The 16,157-nt window shown below is 43.3% G+C and overlaps 1 protein-coding gene across 1 annotated transcript; it reads left to right on the top strand.

Moving 5' to 3' along the window:
* The first annotated feature begins 14,332 nt into the window (after positions 1-14,332).
* On the top strand, positions 14,333-15,925 carry LOC103287298 (D-3-phosphoglycerate dehydrogenase-like). Its single transcript, XM_054715570.1, is given in 1 exon segment — positions 14,333-15,925. A coding segment is annotated over 1 exon segment (1,593 nt).
* The last annotated feature ends 232 nt before the right edge of the window (positions 15,926-16,157 follow it).

Below are 16,157 nucleotides of genomic sequence, written 5' to 3'. Positions count from 1 at the left end.
AAATGCAGATTTGTGACTTAATCATGACTCCAGTTTTTAATGACTTCATAAATCTCTTAGGTTAAAGATGAAACTCATTAACATGCTCATGGGCTCCTGCCTTCTTTCGGTTCTACCTCCTCTCTCAATTCAAGTGTGCTATGTTCTCCCTCCCTCACCCGACTCCAGTCACAGTGCTCTTCTTCCTGTCCCTATGGTCCATATGCTCTCTCTTGCCACAAAGACTTTGCCCATATAGGGCACTTTCCTTTCCTCTTCTCTTTTTATCCCTATCATTATTCAGTGCTCAGATCAAGTGTTATTTCCTCACTAGAGGCCCGGTGCACGAAATTCGTGCACGGAGGGGGGTTGTCCCTCAGCCCAGCCTGTACCCTCTCCAATCTGGGACCTCTCAAAGGATATCTGACTGCCCGTTTAGGCCCGATCCCTGGGATCGGGCCTAAACGGGCAGTCGGACATCCCTCTCATAATCCAGGACTGCTGGCTCCCAACTGCTTGCCTGCCTGCCTTCCTGATTGCCCCTAACTGCTTTTGCCTGCCAGCCTGATCACCCCCTAATCACTCCCATGCCAGCCTGTTTGCCCCCAACTTCCCTCCTCTGCTGGCCTGGTCACCCCTAACTGCCCTCTCCTGCAGGATTGATCACCTCCAACTGCCCTTCCTTGCAGGCCTGATCCCTCTCAACTGCCCTCCCTTGCAAGCCTGGTCCCTCACAACTGCCCTCCCTTGCAGGTCGGGTGCCTCCCAACTGCCCTCTCCTGCTGGCCATCTTGTGGTGGCCATCTTGTGTCCACATGGGGGCAGGATCTTTGACCACATGGGGGCAGCTATATTGTGTGTTGCAGTGATGATCAATCTGCATAGTTCTCTTTTATTAGATAGGATAGAGGCCTGGTACAGGGGTGGGGGCCAGCTGGTTTGCCCTGAAGGGTGTCCCTGATCAGGGTGGGGTTCCCTTGGGGCATGGGGTGGCCTGAGTGAGGGGCCTGTGGTGGTTTGCAGGCAGGCCACGGCCCCTGGCAACCCAATCGGAGGCCCTGGTATCTGGAATTTATTTTCCTTCTACAACTGAAACTTTGTAGCCTGGAGCAGAGCCAAGCCTGGGGCTCCCTCCGAGGCCCGAATCCATTTGTGTTGGGGTTATAATTGAAACTTTGTTGCCTGAAGCGGGTGGGCCCGGCCAGGGTGTGCGGAAAGCTTTGCTACCCCTGTTGCCGGCGGCAACCCTGGCCTGCTCTCTCAAGCTCCATTCTGCCGCCATTTGTTTGAATTTGTTTACCTTCTATAATTGAAACTTTGTAGCTTGAGTGGAGGCTTAGGCCTGCAACGGCTGGCAGAAAGCTTGGCTTCCTCTGTTACCTAGGGAACCTTGCTCTCTGTGGCTGGAGCCATCTTGGTTTGGGTTAATTTGCATACTCGCTCTGATTGGATGGTGGGCGTGGCTTGTGGGCGTGGCTTGTGGGTGTGTCGGAGGTATGGTCAATTTGCATATTTGTGTATTATTAGATTAGATGGGAGCCCATCCTGACCAGGACAAATCCTTTCATTACAGACTCTCACAGCTTCCTGACTCTCTCCTATAGGGGCATTTATCATGATTGTCAGATTTCCTTTGCGTGACTTAGCATCTCCCATTTGTTCAATGAATGAGTGAGTGAATGAATGAATGAATGAGTGAAAATCTGGCTTCTCGTTGGCAGTAAATATACCCTTGATCTTGAACTATGAGTAAGAATTTGTTAGATGGAGGAAAAGAGGAATAGAAGCATTCCTGGAGGAAAAAATAGGGATTCAAAAGTCCCAAGATATGAAAGGGAAGGGTGTCTTTAGACAAAGTTTAGCATGGATGATGTACAGAGTAAGGAATGGGAGATGGATAAGAGAGAGAAGAAAAACAGTAAATAAAGCTGGAAAAGTCCTTGAATGCTTGCTGAGGAGGTTAGACTTTTTCTCTGTGGACACTGAGAGAATCTGTATGCCTAAGCAGAGGAATATCATGAACAGAAATGCAGATGAGGGCTGAAGTAAGGACATATCTCCTGTCTTTAAATTTTTATCAAATTAGCAACTATTTACACTTCCACAGCCAAGTCTTAGTCATTCATGCATTAGTCATTTGGAAAATATCTGTTCACCAAGTTGTTCAGGTTTTCCAAATTTTAACCCATTTCATTATACCAATATCAGAAAACACACTTATTTATATGACCACTAACCTTATTGGAAAAGTGTTTTAATATTGGGAAGCTGTCAAGCTCCCAGTGACAGATATACGTTTTTCAATATCGAATTTTACTTGAACATTTAAAATCTATCTTTGGCAATAAATTCCATAATTCTTTTCCTTGAAGTGACAGGCTAACTTTGTTAATTTAAGAAAATGTCTGCCAAATACCCAAGTCCAAATAACTATAACTTGTCATTCTTTCAAAAACATGGTGTTACAATAAAAATGTCTAGTTTAGCTTGAACTCAAATAAATGCACATGTGCTTTCTTTTCTGGAAAACCACCGAACGTCAATATGCGGCAGGGGTGCTTCATTTATTAGTTCCCATGTTGTCACACAGAATAGTAAAAAAATAAATAATTTCTTCCTGCTACATCAGGACAGCTCTGTGTGAAACCATCATTATTTTCCACTGTAAGCATGTGGTGCTGAAGAGGACAATGACTATTAGTATGGTTTGGTGCCACTGTCTTGATTTCTGCTCAGCAGTTTTGTCAATCATTTTTTGTGTATAATCAGTGGAAATGTCAACAGGAACACAAAAAAAAAGGCAAATAATATGTAAGTATTATTATGAAAAGAATTTAAAAAATGTTTTAATCCTCACTCAAGGATATTTTTTCCAGTTTTTTTTTTCTCTTCTATTTTTAGGCTAGTCCAGCATGCCAAGCTTTCTTCTCTCTCTCTTTTTTTTTTTTTTAATTGTCTAAAGTTTTACATATGTCTCCTTTTTCCCCAATTGATCCTCTCCCACCAGCCATTACCACCCAGGGCAAGCCCCCACCACCCCAGTGTCTGTGTCCATTGGTTATGCTAATATGCATGCATAGAGTGGAAGGGATGGGGGAGAGAAAGAGAAACATCGATGTGTCTCAATTGGTTGCCTCCCAAACATGTCTGCAAGTGAAATTCGTGCTTTTGACCGGAATCAAATCTGGGATCTTTTGGTGCTCGGGCTGACACTCTAACCATGGAACCAAACCGGCCTATTGGGCTATTATAAAAAGAATTTGTCCTTGTAAACCATGCAGACGAATCTTGGGACATCCAGGTGTCTATGAACAACACTTTGAGAACCACAAAGATTAAAATTAAATTAGAAACCTAATGGTTTGTTAACAATGAAATAATGGGGCTCAGCTCAGAACCCAAATTAATTCATGATTTTATTGTGTTCAAAAAGTTCACCTCTACATGTTTTTACTACTTCAAGAGCAATGTGTTATCAGTAAATAAAATGAAGTTTAAAAAAATAACATTCTGGTGACTCATCAGTTTGGGTCATTGCAAAGTCTACCTATTGCTAATGAGAAAAGGAGTCGTTTTCCCCGGAGTCTATGGTTGTTGTCACTAAATGGTCTATTTAGTGACTCTCAGCAACTAAGGACAGTCAATAACAGTGGGTAAGCAATTTTTAAAAGTTGTGTGAAGTGACATTTCACTTAATAGCTTTTCACATAACCAGAGCTGAACTGGAGAATAAGGGTGTGATGTAGACCTTCCCCTCATTGGAGAAGTAGTACTTCAAATAGTAACACTATTCAAGATGATTTCTTCTCTAGCAATTTACTTCATAACACCTGTTTATTCTGACTGAGCAGGGCAGTCCCCACATTTTTACCTAACACCTTATCAAACTGACATGTGAAAAAGTCAGACTTAAGTTTTTGAAAGTAATTGCCCAGCCCATGCTGTAAGCTATAGTGAATAAAGTCAGCTGATTCATCCTAAGCATTTTTTAACTCGCCAACAAGCAGAGGCAGGAGTAGAGCATGTAAAAGGCCATTTGAGCACCGTTCTGCCAACGGGGCAGGCACAAGCCATGCTAACACTTGTGGTTTCCCACACTGGGTGGGTTTCTATGAGTCATGCCCACTGTGTGAACGTAACAAAATCATCTGATTTGTCCATGCTGACAAAGTAAGATAAGGAAGAAATATTGTTCTATTTCAATGGCATAAGAGTATAGAAACCAAGCCTTGGTCATTGATCCCTAGTGGAGATCAATGCAGAAGTATGCAGTCGTGGTGCAGAGCAGCATCTCCTATTTATTAATGTTTCAAAATCATCTTATTTGCCTTATGTTTAATATTGTCGATATGCAGACATGAAAGATTCATGTTAAGTTCGTAGGCACTTTCCTTTACCTATTTCTCAACTCTGAGAGATGTTCTAGTAGATATATCCCAGAAAGGCAAGTGTTTAGTCAAATCAGCAGCATCTGAGTCAGTGTAACCATACTAAGAAACATCTAGTCAAAAAATCCCATGGAACCAAACTGGCCCAATTCATTACCCTGGCATAGGCCCCATAACCAGGACTTTATCTCCCTCTAGAACTGCAAATCCCTTCACCTCCTCGTATGTACCACAGCTTTCAGAAGCTTGAAAGTGCCTGCAGTACCCCAAAAGCCTTCTTGAATACTCCCCCCCGCCCACCTCCCTTCTTTGTACATGCTGTTCTCTCTGCCTGGCGAGCCTCTCGCACCTTCTGGTAGAACTCCTCATGCTTTAAGTCTTGGTCAGAGCTGGGTATCAACCTTCTACCCCCAGAGCATTCCGTACTAGCCTCACATACTTCCTTGTCACTTTGTTTATCTGTCTCCTCCATAACTTGGAGTTTGTGAGGGCACAGGTTTTGTCATTAACTTCCAGTATTTAGCAAAAAGAGTGGCATGTAGTAATGTCTCACTGGATGCTGACCGAATATATGTATTGGACTATAACAATCCCTTTTACATTCACCTTAAACAATTAGAATTTCTCATTAAAATTGAGTCCTATCCTAAAATGTAACTTTTACATTTTCAATGTTACATCTCCTTTTAGTTTTGCTTTCAGAGCTGTCTCTCTTCATTTCCAAAATTAAAAGATCTCTGTTCACCTCCCTCTACCTCACTTATACATTCCACTGGTCATTGTATGCTTCTCATGGTATAGACAAATAATTGAGGTTACCTCATTCAGGGATATGTAGAGCTAAGTCTCTATGAATAGCTAGATATATAAAACAGATTGTTTCCTTAATTACCTCAATACCATAATCAAGGCAAGCTGTGGACTGGGGTTTGGGGAGGGCAGGCAGGGGGAGGAAGATGGGAGTGGACTGGCCTTCCAGGCAGTCTGATGAGACTTGGCAATGTTGGGTTGCTTTGCCATCAGAGTCCAAGTTTTGACTTTGAGCAGGTCTTTGGCAGCCTCTCTTCTTTGGCTTTCTCTCAGGGGCCTTGTTAGGTGGGCCTCCTTTAGGTCCAAGGAAGCACTAAGTAAACATCAATTGAGGCAGCTTATTCTAATGATGGCCATTATGATGTTGATTTTTCTTTTAAGCCATGAAAGCACTGAATGTTACAGATGGAAGGGGATTTGCGGGGGTGGGGGTGGAGAGGGGAGGGTTGAGAAGAAAACTGAGACCTTGAGAGGCAAAGTGAATAGTCTGACAATAAGTTCTCCTTAGCAGGGGAGGCAAGAAGTACTAGGTGTACCAGTTAATAATGCGGATTTTGTAATCAAAGAATACACGATAATTTCAAGAGAAACATCAAAAGTGCTTTATTCAGTAATGTCCATCACTAGCTACACATTTCCCCCACCTTTCAGGTAATTTGTGGATAATGTCTCAACAGAACTTTTCTTGTTTTGAGGCAAACCATTCAGAGACCCAATTTTCCACTTCTTGGTATGTTCTGAAGTGCTGCTCAGAAAGTGAGTGTGCCATCGATCAGAACAAGTGGCAATCTTAAGGAGCAAGGTCTGGTGAACAAGGTGGGTGGGTTAATACTTCCCAGGCAAGATCTTTTAACGTGTCTTTAACTGATTTTGAAGTGTGTGATGGTGCTATATCATGAAGCAAAATTACTTTGCCGTGTCTTCTGGTACATTCTGGTCGTTTCACGATCAAAGCGTGGTTCAAATTGATTATTTGTTGTTGGTAGTGATCAGTACTAATGGTTTCACCTGATTTTAGAAGCTCATAATACACCACACCTTCCTGATCCCACCAAATGCAGAGCATTGTCTTCTTTCCAAAGTGATTTAGCCTTGCAGTCCATGTTGATGGTTGACCTGGATCAACCCATGATTTTGTGCATTTGCGATTCTCAAAATAAATCCACTTTTTATCACCAGTCACAATTCGATGCAAAAAAAGACTTCATTCCGTGCCGTTGAAGCAACATTTTACTGATGACTTTTTGGTTTTCGATTTGTCTTTCGTTCAGTTGATGTGGCACCCATTTTCATTTCTTTAAAATCTTGCCCATTGTTTGTAAATGATTGGAAATTGTTTGCTGAGCAACATTTAATCTTTCTGCAAGTTGTTTTTGAGTTTGACAGGCATCTTCATCCAATAATGCTTGTAATTGTTGGTCTTCCAACTTTTTCGGTTGACCTGGATGTTCTTTGTCTTTCACATCGAAATCATCACTTTTAAAGTGTTTAAACCAGCGTTCACATGTATCTTGAGATGGAGCATGTTCATCATAAGCTTCCCAAAGTATACAATAACTTGCAGCACCATTTTTCTTCAAAATAAAGTAATGAATTAAAACTTCCTGCAAATTCTCTTTTTTTTTGGCTCGAAATTCGACATTTTTAAGCGTAAAAATATCTATGATGTTAACACCTTCAGAAAATTTGGCATATGAAGTTTTGAAGCTTGTTGTCAATACAACAAAATAGCATACATATCAAATCACATATATATCAACATATGTGTGACTCCATCTATTGAAAAACTTCACATTATTAACCGGTACACCTAGTAAACCCAAAAAGCAACAGCAAAGGCTAGCTCGGCAAGGCTAGCATAGCAAGGAGCCACCTGTGTACCTTTGGCTGCCTATGACTCTTCCAACCACAAGGAGATAAAAATGAGAGAGCAGCCTTTAGGCAGCTTCTTTTCAAACCTGCCCACATGTTAACATTTTAATGAAATATATAATGAAAGAAGGAGCGACACCTATTAGTCCTTCACATTCATTGGCACAGTCATCTCAATTATAAGAATATCCATTTTCACAGAATTGAATACGGTTATTTTTATTTTAAATGTAAAAATGTGGCTTGTAAATATTTTCTTTTTCCTGAACTGACCCACATGCCAACATATTTATCTTCACTGGGCTTAAAGCCTGGGGAAACTTTACAGAAATATATGAATACAGATACCTGAGTATCTTGTTCATATGGTGGTTCCAATACAGCTGTTCCATCTAAATCTCACTCTTTAGGTTGCAGATATTCGATTTATACACCAAACTCGCATTTATTTTAAACATTTTTTACCAAGGGCACCATTTCCTCCTCCTTTTTTCTATTCCTTTTCTCAATGGCTATGAGCAGAATGACCAGATACAGATTTCCAGGAAAGTCACACCAGAGAAAATGTAAAAAAAAAAAAGCAGGTGAGGCTATTTCATACCTGTCCTCTTTGTGCCAATGCCCACCAGGCAGGCCTGCTTTCTAATTTCTGCCAGGATCTGGCTCCCTATGGCAGGGAAACATAAATTTTCAGAACTGTGATCACAACCCTAGCTAACCAGTGTCCCTGATAGAATATGTGGGGAACAAATATTTCCTCCGGCTCTCTGCTAGTCCTCAGAACCCAGTATGAAGGAAGAATAAGGTCATGGGCACCAGCTCCAGGCAGATCATTTGCACATGTTTCTTGAGAATGATATACAATAAATTCACTCTCTCTCTCTGTGGGACTTTGTCCCAAGACTTGGGCATCCTCATAGAAGAGGGGTTGCTGAAGAGGCTCCAGAGTCCTGTGGTAATGTAAAGCCTTCAGACCAAGTCCAAGGGAAGCAGATGACCTTGGTAAAGGACAGCCTCAGTAGCAGAAAGGTCCAGCTGTTGTGTGGATAATTTACACAGAAAAAGCTCCAAACATTCATTTTATCAGAATAGACTATAAGTGTCAGGGACCAAGAGTCGGTCAAAGGATTAACTCTGACCTTCAGTAAGTTACTGTAACTAGGCCCACCTCCTCTTGCCTGAGGACAAAGCATTTCTTCTGTAGCCGCCCTTCAACTGCCACACCCTTTATCTATAGTGATGACTTTAGCCGATTATCTAGGTCAGCCCCCACCCCTCCTAGGCATCCACCCTTCTAGAAATCACATATAAGGAACGCTGTAAAAATAAAGTTTTGAGGCTTGATCAGAATCCCTTTTGTCTTGCCTCCATTCTCTGCGTCCCTTGTCTGTTTCATTCCCTTAGGTGCGCTGCCTCGGTACCCCCGTTAGAAGACCCCGCAGGACGGGGAAATAATGGCGCCCAACGTGGGGCACGAGAGTCGGCTCTCCGGGGAACATCTGCACATCGGTCCGGCCGGACACCCTCTTGAGTCGCCGCGGAACGCCGCGAGTGAAGACTCGCCTCTTGAGTCGCCGTGGAACGCCACGAGAAAGACTCTGTCACTTGATCGCCGCGGAGCTGCCCGTCCGTGAGTATGATCTGATTGTAGTTGAGTATTGCAGATGATCTTTTCAGACAAGATTTAAGAGTGAATTCCTTGTGAGAACTAGTTTTTATCCCCTTTGATGGACACTTTGAGCTTCTCGATTCAACCTCCAGTCCGCTAATAAGCACTCGTCTCGCCGATCCGGGAAGAATGAAAGGTACCGCGATCTGGCTAAGCGAGATCTCTGAATCACTCTGAGGAGTAATTTGTCTTTGGTCGGTTCCTCGTCACGTCTCTCGCAAACCCTGAGCTCACTCTGTCTTAGTGGTCGCTGACCTGGCATGGGGCTTATACATCCCGACCTATGATACGTGAGCAGGGGCCTTTGGGCAAACAGAGATTGTTGACGAGACAACTGTCCTAGGCAACGGAAACTCAGGGCTGACCTGGCACGGGGTTTATACGTCCCAGAGGCTTACGCGGAGGAGGCAAAAAATTGAGAAGCTCCCACATCAACATGGGCACCTCTCTCAGTTCTCACAAGGAATTCCTCGGTGGGCTCAAGGAGTCCCTCAGGACGCAAGGAGTAAGGGTAAAAAGAAAGGCATGTCCCTGGTTTCCACTAGTGGGCACCATCGATTCAAAGCGATGGAAAAGAGTAGACTTTTGACCCAGAGAAAATCCCTAAAGGTTTAAAAAGACCCCCTTAGATGATAAACTCTCCCCGGAAGATCGGCAACTGCCAATCTTTTTCTTTCCTTAATAATAAATAAAGAAATAAAAATTGAAAAATAAATAAAATAAAAAAAAAAGATGCCAGACCATTACTGAATCTTCCCCCTAAGAAGGAGGTGGGGGAAGGGAGACACGTGGCGATCCAATATGGACGCCACTCCCCAAGAAAGCCACTTTGAAAGGCCTCATCTTCGCCATCTTTATTTATTTTCCAGCTAATGACTTAAAGCTTTTACGAATTCATAAATGCATCCGGGATTTCTGTGCACATGTAAAGGGAAAAGGCCAGTTTAAAAACGAGTGCGCATAGTTTTGAGCTGAACTTAACTCTTTGCTGTGTACAGAATAAAAACCCGAGACTGTTTTGGCCTTAAAAATGGCGGAGATGAACCGGGGAAAGAGATGAACCGGGGAAAGAGATATAGGCAGGCTTCCCAAGGCTCTCTTGAAATTTCCCACCCAGAGGCAGGTAACCACCAGGAAGTAGAAAGCAAGTTTACATGTGAATAGCTATGTGTTTGTTTCTTGACTTCCTCAGCAGGAAAAATTCTTTAAAAAATTTAGTGGCTGTGCCAAGCCTATTGGCTGGAAATTTAAAACTTTTAAGTTCAAATGATCTAAATGTATTGAAATTTAAAATAATGAAATGTTGATCTAAGTATGCCTAGTATGAAGTCTAGATGTTATAAGTTAACCTATTAATTGAATAAATGTATCCTTAAAAATGTAAAAGTTTTATTGATTTGAGAAATACTAAGTATTTGATTTGCTACCTGAAAAATTGAAGCTCTGAAAGTTTAAGTCTTTTTTCTAACCATGAAAAGGCTACAAAAATGAAAAACCCAGAACCTTTTTTCCTAAGAAAAATGGCGGATTTGACCAAAAGGAAAAAACAGGCTAGTTCCAGCAGCAGATTGGCATTTCCATAAAAATTTAACCTTAAGGTCTTCAAGACAAAATTTATCCAAAGTAAATGCCTTAAAACAATTGGAATTGGATTTGAAACTAAAGTAGCCCAGATAAAGACTGGCTATGCCCTTGTTAATGCAGGAAGGTGTAGTCGCCCTTCCCCCAGCATTCAGGAAGGCAAGTTCCCGCCAATAGCCATTTTTAAAAATGTAAAGGTATTATTGATTTGCGAAATGCTAAGTATTTAATTTTGCTAAGATTTAAAGCTCTGAAAGTTTAAGGTCTCTTTTCTCCATTAAAAGGTTTTAAAGCTACACCCTTTTTATGGAGGGAGGGATGGACATGCCCTTCCCCTAGCGTGCAGGTAGGCTGGTTCCCGCCAGCGGCCATTTTTAAAGAATGTTCATTTGCATTTCAATGGCTACACCTTTTGCTAGCTGACCTTCCCAGAAAAGGTCAAGTGGTTTTTCCTGAAAAGGTGGCTCATTTAAAATCAGCTTTCCACCAGTAGTCATTTTTTAATACTTATAAGTTTGCTTCTCAGTTTCCCTAGGCAGAAATAACATGGTTTAAAGTTGACTATTAGATTTTAAAATTTATTCTTAAAGCTATAAAGGTGTTATTAATCTAAGAACTGCAAATATTTGACTTGCAAGCTCTGAAAGTTTAAGATTCAGATTGAATTGTGAGAAATTATAGAATTGTGGTAACTAAATGCCTAGAGTATTGCAACTTAATTTTTGAGAAAATAAAATGTTTTCTCTTAAATAATTAGAAATTCAAAATATGTTACTTCTTGGTCTGATTTTAAAAAGGAAATTCTGTGATATAGTTTAAATTTAATTGACATTCTTTAAGATAATTTAAGTATATAATCTTTAAATCATATATATTATATATTTGATCTTTCCAGGTGTATTTCAAGGTTTTGAGAATGGCTTTTGAGACATTTCACTGGGCCCTTGAGGTGTATTTCAAAAGTCTATTCTCTCTTAAATATTTTTTTAATTAAACCGATTGATACTTGAAGTTGCATGGAAAGCTTTATCAAATAAAAATTAATTAATATATTTTACTTACATAGACATATATTAAATGTTATGGAAGTTTTTACCTGTAAGAAGGGTAAAAACAATATATTTCTTAAATATAGCCAAAATTTTCAAAAGCAGTAGAATTTCATAGAAAGACAAAAGCCTCAAGTAGCCTGCATTTTTGTATGGGCTGGAGGTGGGACACTGCTTATGCTTTTGGATCAGACCAATAAAGTATCAAATAAGTTTTACTTAGGTTACCTTATAAATTGGATTTTTAAAATATAATCAATGTCTCATATAAATTAAGTTACATGAGAAGCCAATGTTTTATAAGTAGTTGAATCCTGACTCATAGCCGCCTGCATTCTTAATTAAGCTAGAGGAGGAGCAACATTTGCAGCTTGTGAGGCAGCCGCCATCTTGCCTGCCCCTCTGGCCATGTGATTACTGCCCGCCATCTTGAAATAACAAAGGCCAACCCCTTTCTTTAAATAAGCCAATGTCTTTGTAAGCAATTTAAATAAATCTAAGAAAGTTACTGAAGCCTTCCCATGATCCCTCTGTCTTAAGAGGATACCTTAAAAATATAATTCTAAATTTATGAAAAGGAGAAATTTTAAAATTTTAAATTCTCTTTCACTAGTATTTACAGTGTAAACTAAGATTATTGTTAAAATGTTAAATCTGAAAGTAAATTAGTAGTCAGCCTTACTGTAAGAGTACTTGTAATGTAGCTAGCTAGTCGCCTGAGGCTTGTCTTTCAAACTGTAACCATACTGATTGCTTGTTATAAAAAGAAAGACAAAGAATCTTAAATGAAACTCTGTAACCTGAAAGTTATTTTGGAAGGAAATAGAGAGGCTTCCTTCAAATATCTTACAGATTGTAATTGATAACCAATGCATTAGGCCTCAGAAGGTGTAGAAATGACTTTTAGAAATTATTAGGAGGCTTTAACTGGTTAAAACCTTTTCTATACAAAAAGAAATTGATAGCCAGTTTGAGATTGAATTGCCATGGCCTAGAACAAAGAATATTCTTACATGATATTTTATAATTTCATTATAATTTTTGATATTTTACAACAGCATATTGTACAGTTATCCCAAACTTACAAATTAATTCTTTGAATGTTTGGCAGCAATTTATAAGTACATGAAAGGATTTAATCCCTTCCACTGTGTGGAAGGCCCCCAAGGAAAGCATTTGAGGGTTAGATTTGCTCACGGCAGAACAGGGAGGGATATGTTTGGCTCTACAGGAACGATGCTGCTTCTACGCCAACAAGTCTGGCATCGTCCGAGACAAGATCAAGAAGCTACAAGAAGACCTCGTCAAGAATGGACTCCTCCCCTACCCTCCTCCCCATCCTTGGTCCCCTGTCCCCTTGTTGGTTTTCTCCTTATTCTTACATTTGACCCTTGGGCATTTAGAAAAATAACAGACCTCGTAAAACAGCAAATAGATTCAGCTTTAGCAAAACCCATTCAGATTCATTATCAACGCCTGGAAGTGGCCGATAGGTGGGACTCGGTTTACTAAGAGCGAGAGCACCTCCAGACCCAGACTCGCTCCTTCCCTACGGGGACAGCATCTTAACCAGAGGGATGCTTACCTACGCTCTAGCCAGAGCCAGAGGTATGGGTATCGAACCGGGTGCAGAGCAAAGCATTGCAAGGGAAGGTTGGGATATTTTTCCAACCTCCTCTGGATTTCCCTGAGAGTATACCTGGTTTGCATAGAGGTTGACATCGATAAAAATAATGGCTCTGCCTCTCCTCCCCAAAAGATGTCAAGAGCCACACATGGTGGGTATGCAAAGCCCACGGGAGGAACCAGGTCAATGTCTCCTCGGTCGATTAATGCCCACTCCCGTTTCTTAAACAGAGAGGGAGGAGATGTCAGGGACCAAGAGTCGGTCAAAGGATTAACTCTGACCTTCAGTAAGTTACTGTAACTAGGCCCACCTCCTCTTGCCTGAGGACAAAGCATTTCTTCTGTAGCCGCCCTTCAACTGCCACACCCTTTATCTATAGTGATGACTTTAGCCGATTATCTAGGTCAGCCCCCACCCCTCCTAGGCATCCACCCTTCTAGAAATCACATATAAGGAACGCTGTAAAAATAAAGTTTTGAGGCTTGATCAGAAACCCTTTTGTCTTGCCTCCATTCTCTGCGTCCCTTGTCTGTTTCATTCCCTTAGGTGCGCTGCCTCGGTACCCCCGTTAGAAGACCCCGCAGGTCGGGGAAATATAAGGATTGCCATCATTTAGGTCAGATAAATATCAATACTTCAAATCTGAATTTAATATCACCCGTATTGCATCAGGCCAAAATGATCAAGTTAGCAATAAATAGGTAAATTAGTCTAAAGCAGAATTTTTTATAAAATCAGTCAGACCTCTAAGAAAAATTGATAGTAGTCAAATCCTTTTGTAAATTTAAGATTAATAATTTACGTAAAAGCGTTTCCTACTTATAGCTTTTGGGATAATATGCTATTCACTGTTAAGAGAGCTTGTTGCCTCATTTTTACTGACTTAATACAGAGATCTCAAATAGTTAACCCCACTCTCTATAATGAAGAGCCAGGGTGTAACACCTTTACAACCAAAGTTGGACCAGACCAGAAGTCAGTGCTGGGTTGCCGTGGCAACCCAGCCGCTGACTGCTTCAGCTGCAGGCGCAGTGCCCTAGCACTGACTGCTGAGGGGTCTGCGAATCAGGGCCAGAGAGAGGCCTGAAGAGAGAAGCAGGGACTAATCTGTTGCCTCTGTCAGCTTTTGACCAGCACTTGCCTCTCTTTTTCTCTCCCAGTCTGGCGAGCAGCAGCGCCTCCATTTCTCTCCAGGACTCCACCAGGGCTGCGGATCAGCCCTGCCTTTCTGATCAGGCCCAGTTGATAGGCCCAGAGACGCTGACTGGCATAGAAACTGACCAATCAGAACCAAATCTGGGGGATTAGAGGTGTTTCTGTCCAGGGAGAGCTGTAGATCCTGAGGCCAGCTCCAGCAATGGCTTTTGCAAATCTACAGAAAGTGCTCATCTGTGACAGCCTGGACCCTTGCTGCCAGAAGATCCTGCAAGATGGAGGGCTACAGGTGGTGGAGGAGCAGAACCTGAGCAAAGAGGAGCTGATAGCCGAGCTGCAGGACTGCAAAGGCCTTATCCTCTGCTCAGCCACCAAGATGACTGCAGATATCATCAACACAGCAGAGAAGCTCCAGGTGGTGGGCAGAGCCGGCACCTGCATCGGCAACGTGGATCTGGAGGCCGCCACGAGGAAGGGCATCCTGGTCATGAACACTCCCAATGGGAACAGACTTAGTGCTGCGGAGCTCACCTGTGGGATGATCATGTGTCTGGCCAGGCAGATTCCCCAGACTATGGCTTCGATGAAGAATGGCAAATGGAACCGAAAGAAGTTCGTGGGAACCAGATGGAATGGAAAGACCCTGGGAATTCTTGGCCTGGGGAGGATCAGGAGAGAGGTGGCTGTCTGGATGCATTCCTTCGGGATGAAGACTGTAGGGTATGACCCCATCATCTCACCAGAGGTCTTGGCCTCCTTCAGCATTCAGCAGCTGCCCCTGGAGGAGATCTGGCCCCTCTGTGACTTCATCACTGCGCACACCCCTCTCCCGCCCTCCAGGACAGGCCTGCTAAACAACAGCACCTTCGCCTTGTGCAAGAAGGGTGTGCGTGTGGTGAACTGTGCCTGCGGAGGGATCGTGGACAAGGGTGCCCTGCTCCAGGCCCTGCAGTCGGGGCAGTGTGCGGGCACAGCGCTGGACATGTTCACGGAGGAGCGGCCTCGGGACCGTGCCTTGGTGGACCACGAGAACATCATTAGCTGCCCCCTCCTGGGCGCCAGCACCAAGGAGGCCCAGAGCCGCTGTGGGGAGGAGATCACTGTCCAGTTCATGGACATGGTGAAGGGGAGAGCCATCGCGGGGGTCGTGAATGCCCAGGCCCTTACCAGGGCCTTCTCTCCGTGCACCAAACCTTGGATCGGTCTGGCAGAAGCTCTGGGAACTCTGATGTGAGCCTGGGCAGGGTCCCCCAAAGGGACCATCCAGGTGGTAACGCAGGGCTTATCCCTGAAGAATGCCAGGAACTGCCTGAGCCCCACAGTCATTGTCGGCCTCCTCAAAGATGCTTCCAATCATGCGGATGTGAACGCTAAGCTGCTGGTGAAGGAGGCCGGCCTCAATGTAACCACCTCCCATAACCCCACTGTGCCAGGAGAGCAAGGATGTGGGGAAGGCCTCCTGAGCATGGCCCTGGCAGGTGCCCCCTACCAGGCTCTGGGCTTTGTCCAGGGCACCACACCTGTGCTTCAGGCACTCAACGGAGCTTCCTTCAGACCAGAAGTGCCTCTCCACAGGGGTCTGCCCCTGCTCCTGTTCTGCGCTCAGCCCTCCAACCCTGCCATGCTGCCTACCATGACTGGGCTCCTGGCAGAGGCAGGCATGCAGCTGCTGTCCTACCAGACCCTGGTGGTGTCCGATGGGGAGACCTGGCATGTCATGGGCATCTCCTCCCTGCTGTCCAGCCTGGACACCAGGAAGCAGCATGTGACTGAGGCCTTTCAGTTTCATTTCTGACCTTGGGGCTCACCAGGACCAGCCTTGGGGGCTTTGTGATCAACACTGACAGGTCACATTCCCACGGCTGACACCACTTATGTGGTCTGATCCCTGTAATAACCACTTAATAAACAGCACCCCCCCCCCCCAAAAAAAAAAGAACCAAATCTGGGTCAACTGTGAGGAGCCAATGGCTGCCTAGGAGGAGGAGCTTTTGATGCTGACTGGCATAGAAACTGACCAATCAGAA

This window comes from Eptesicus fuscus, chromosome 5, assembly GCF_027574615.1.
Source record: "Eptesicus fuscus isolate TK198812 chromosome 5, DD_ASM_mEF_20220401, whole genome shotgun sequence".
Taxonomy (NCBI): Eukaryota; Metazoa; Chordata; class Mammalia; order Chiroptera; family Vespertilionidae; genus Eptesicus; species Eptesicus fuscus.
Note: the sequence above shows the minus strand (reverse complement) of the source record. Positions and strands in the feature narration are given on the sequence as shown.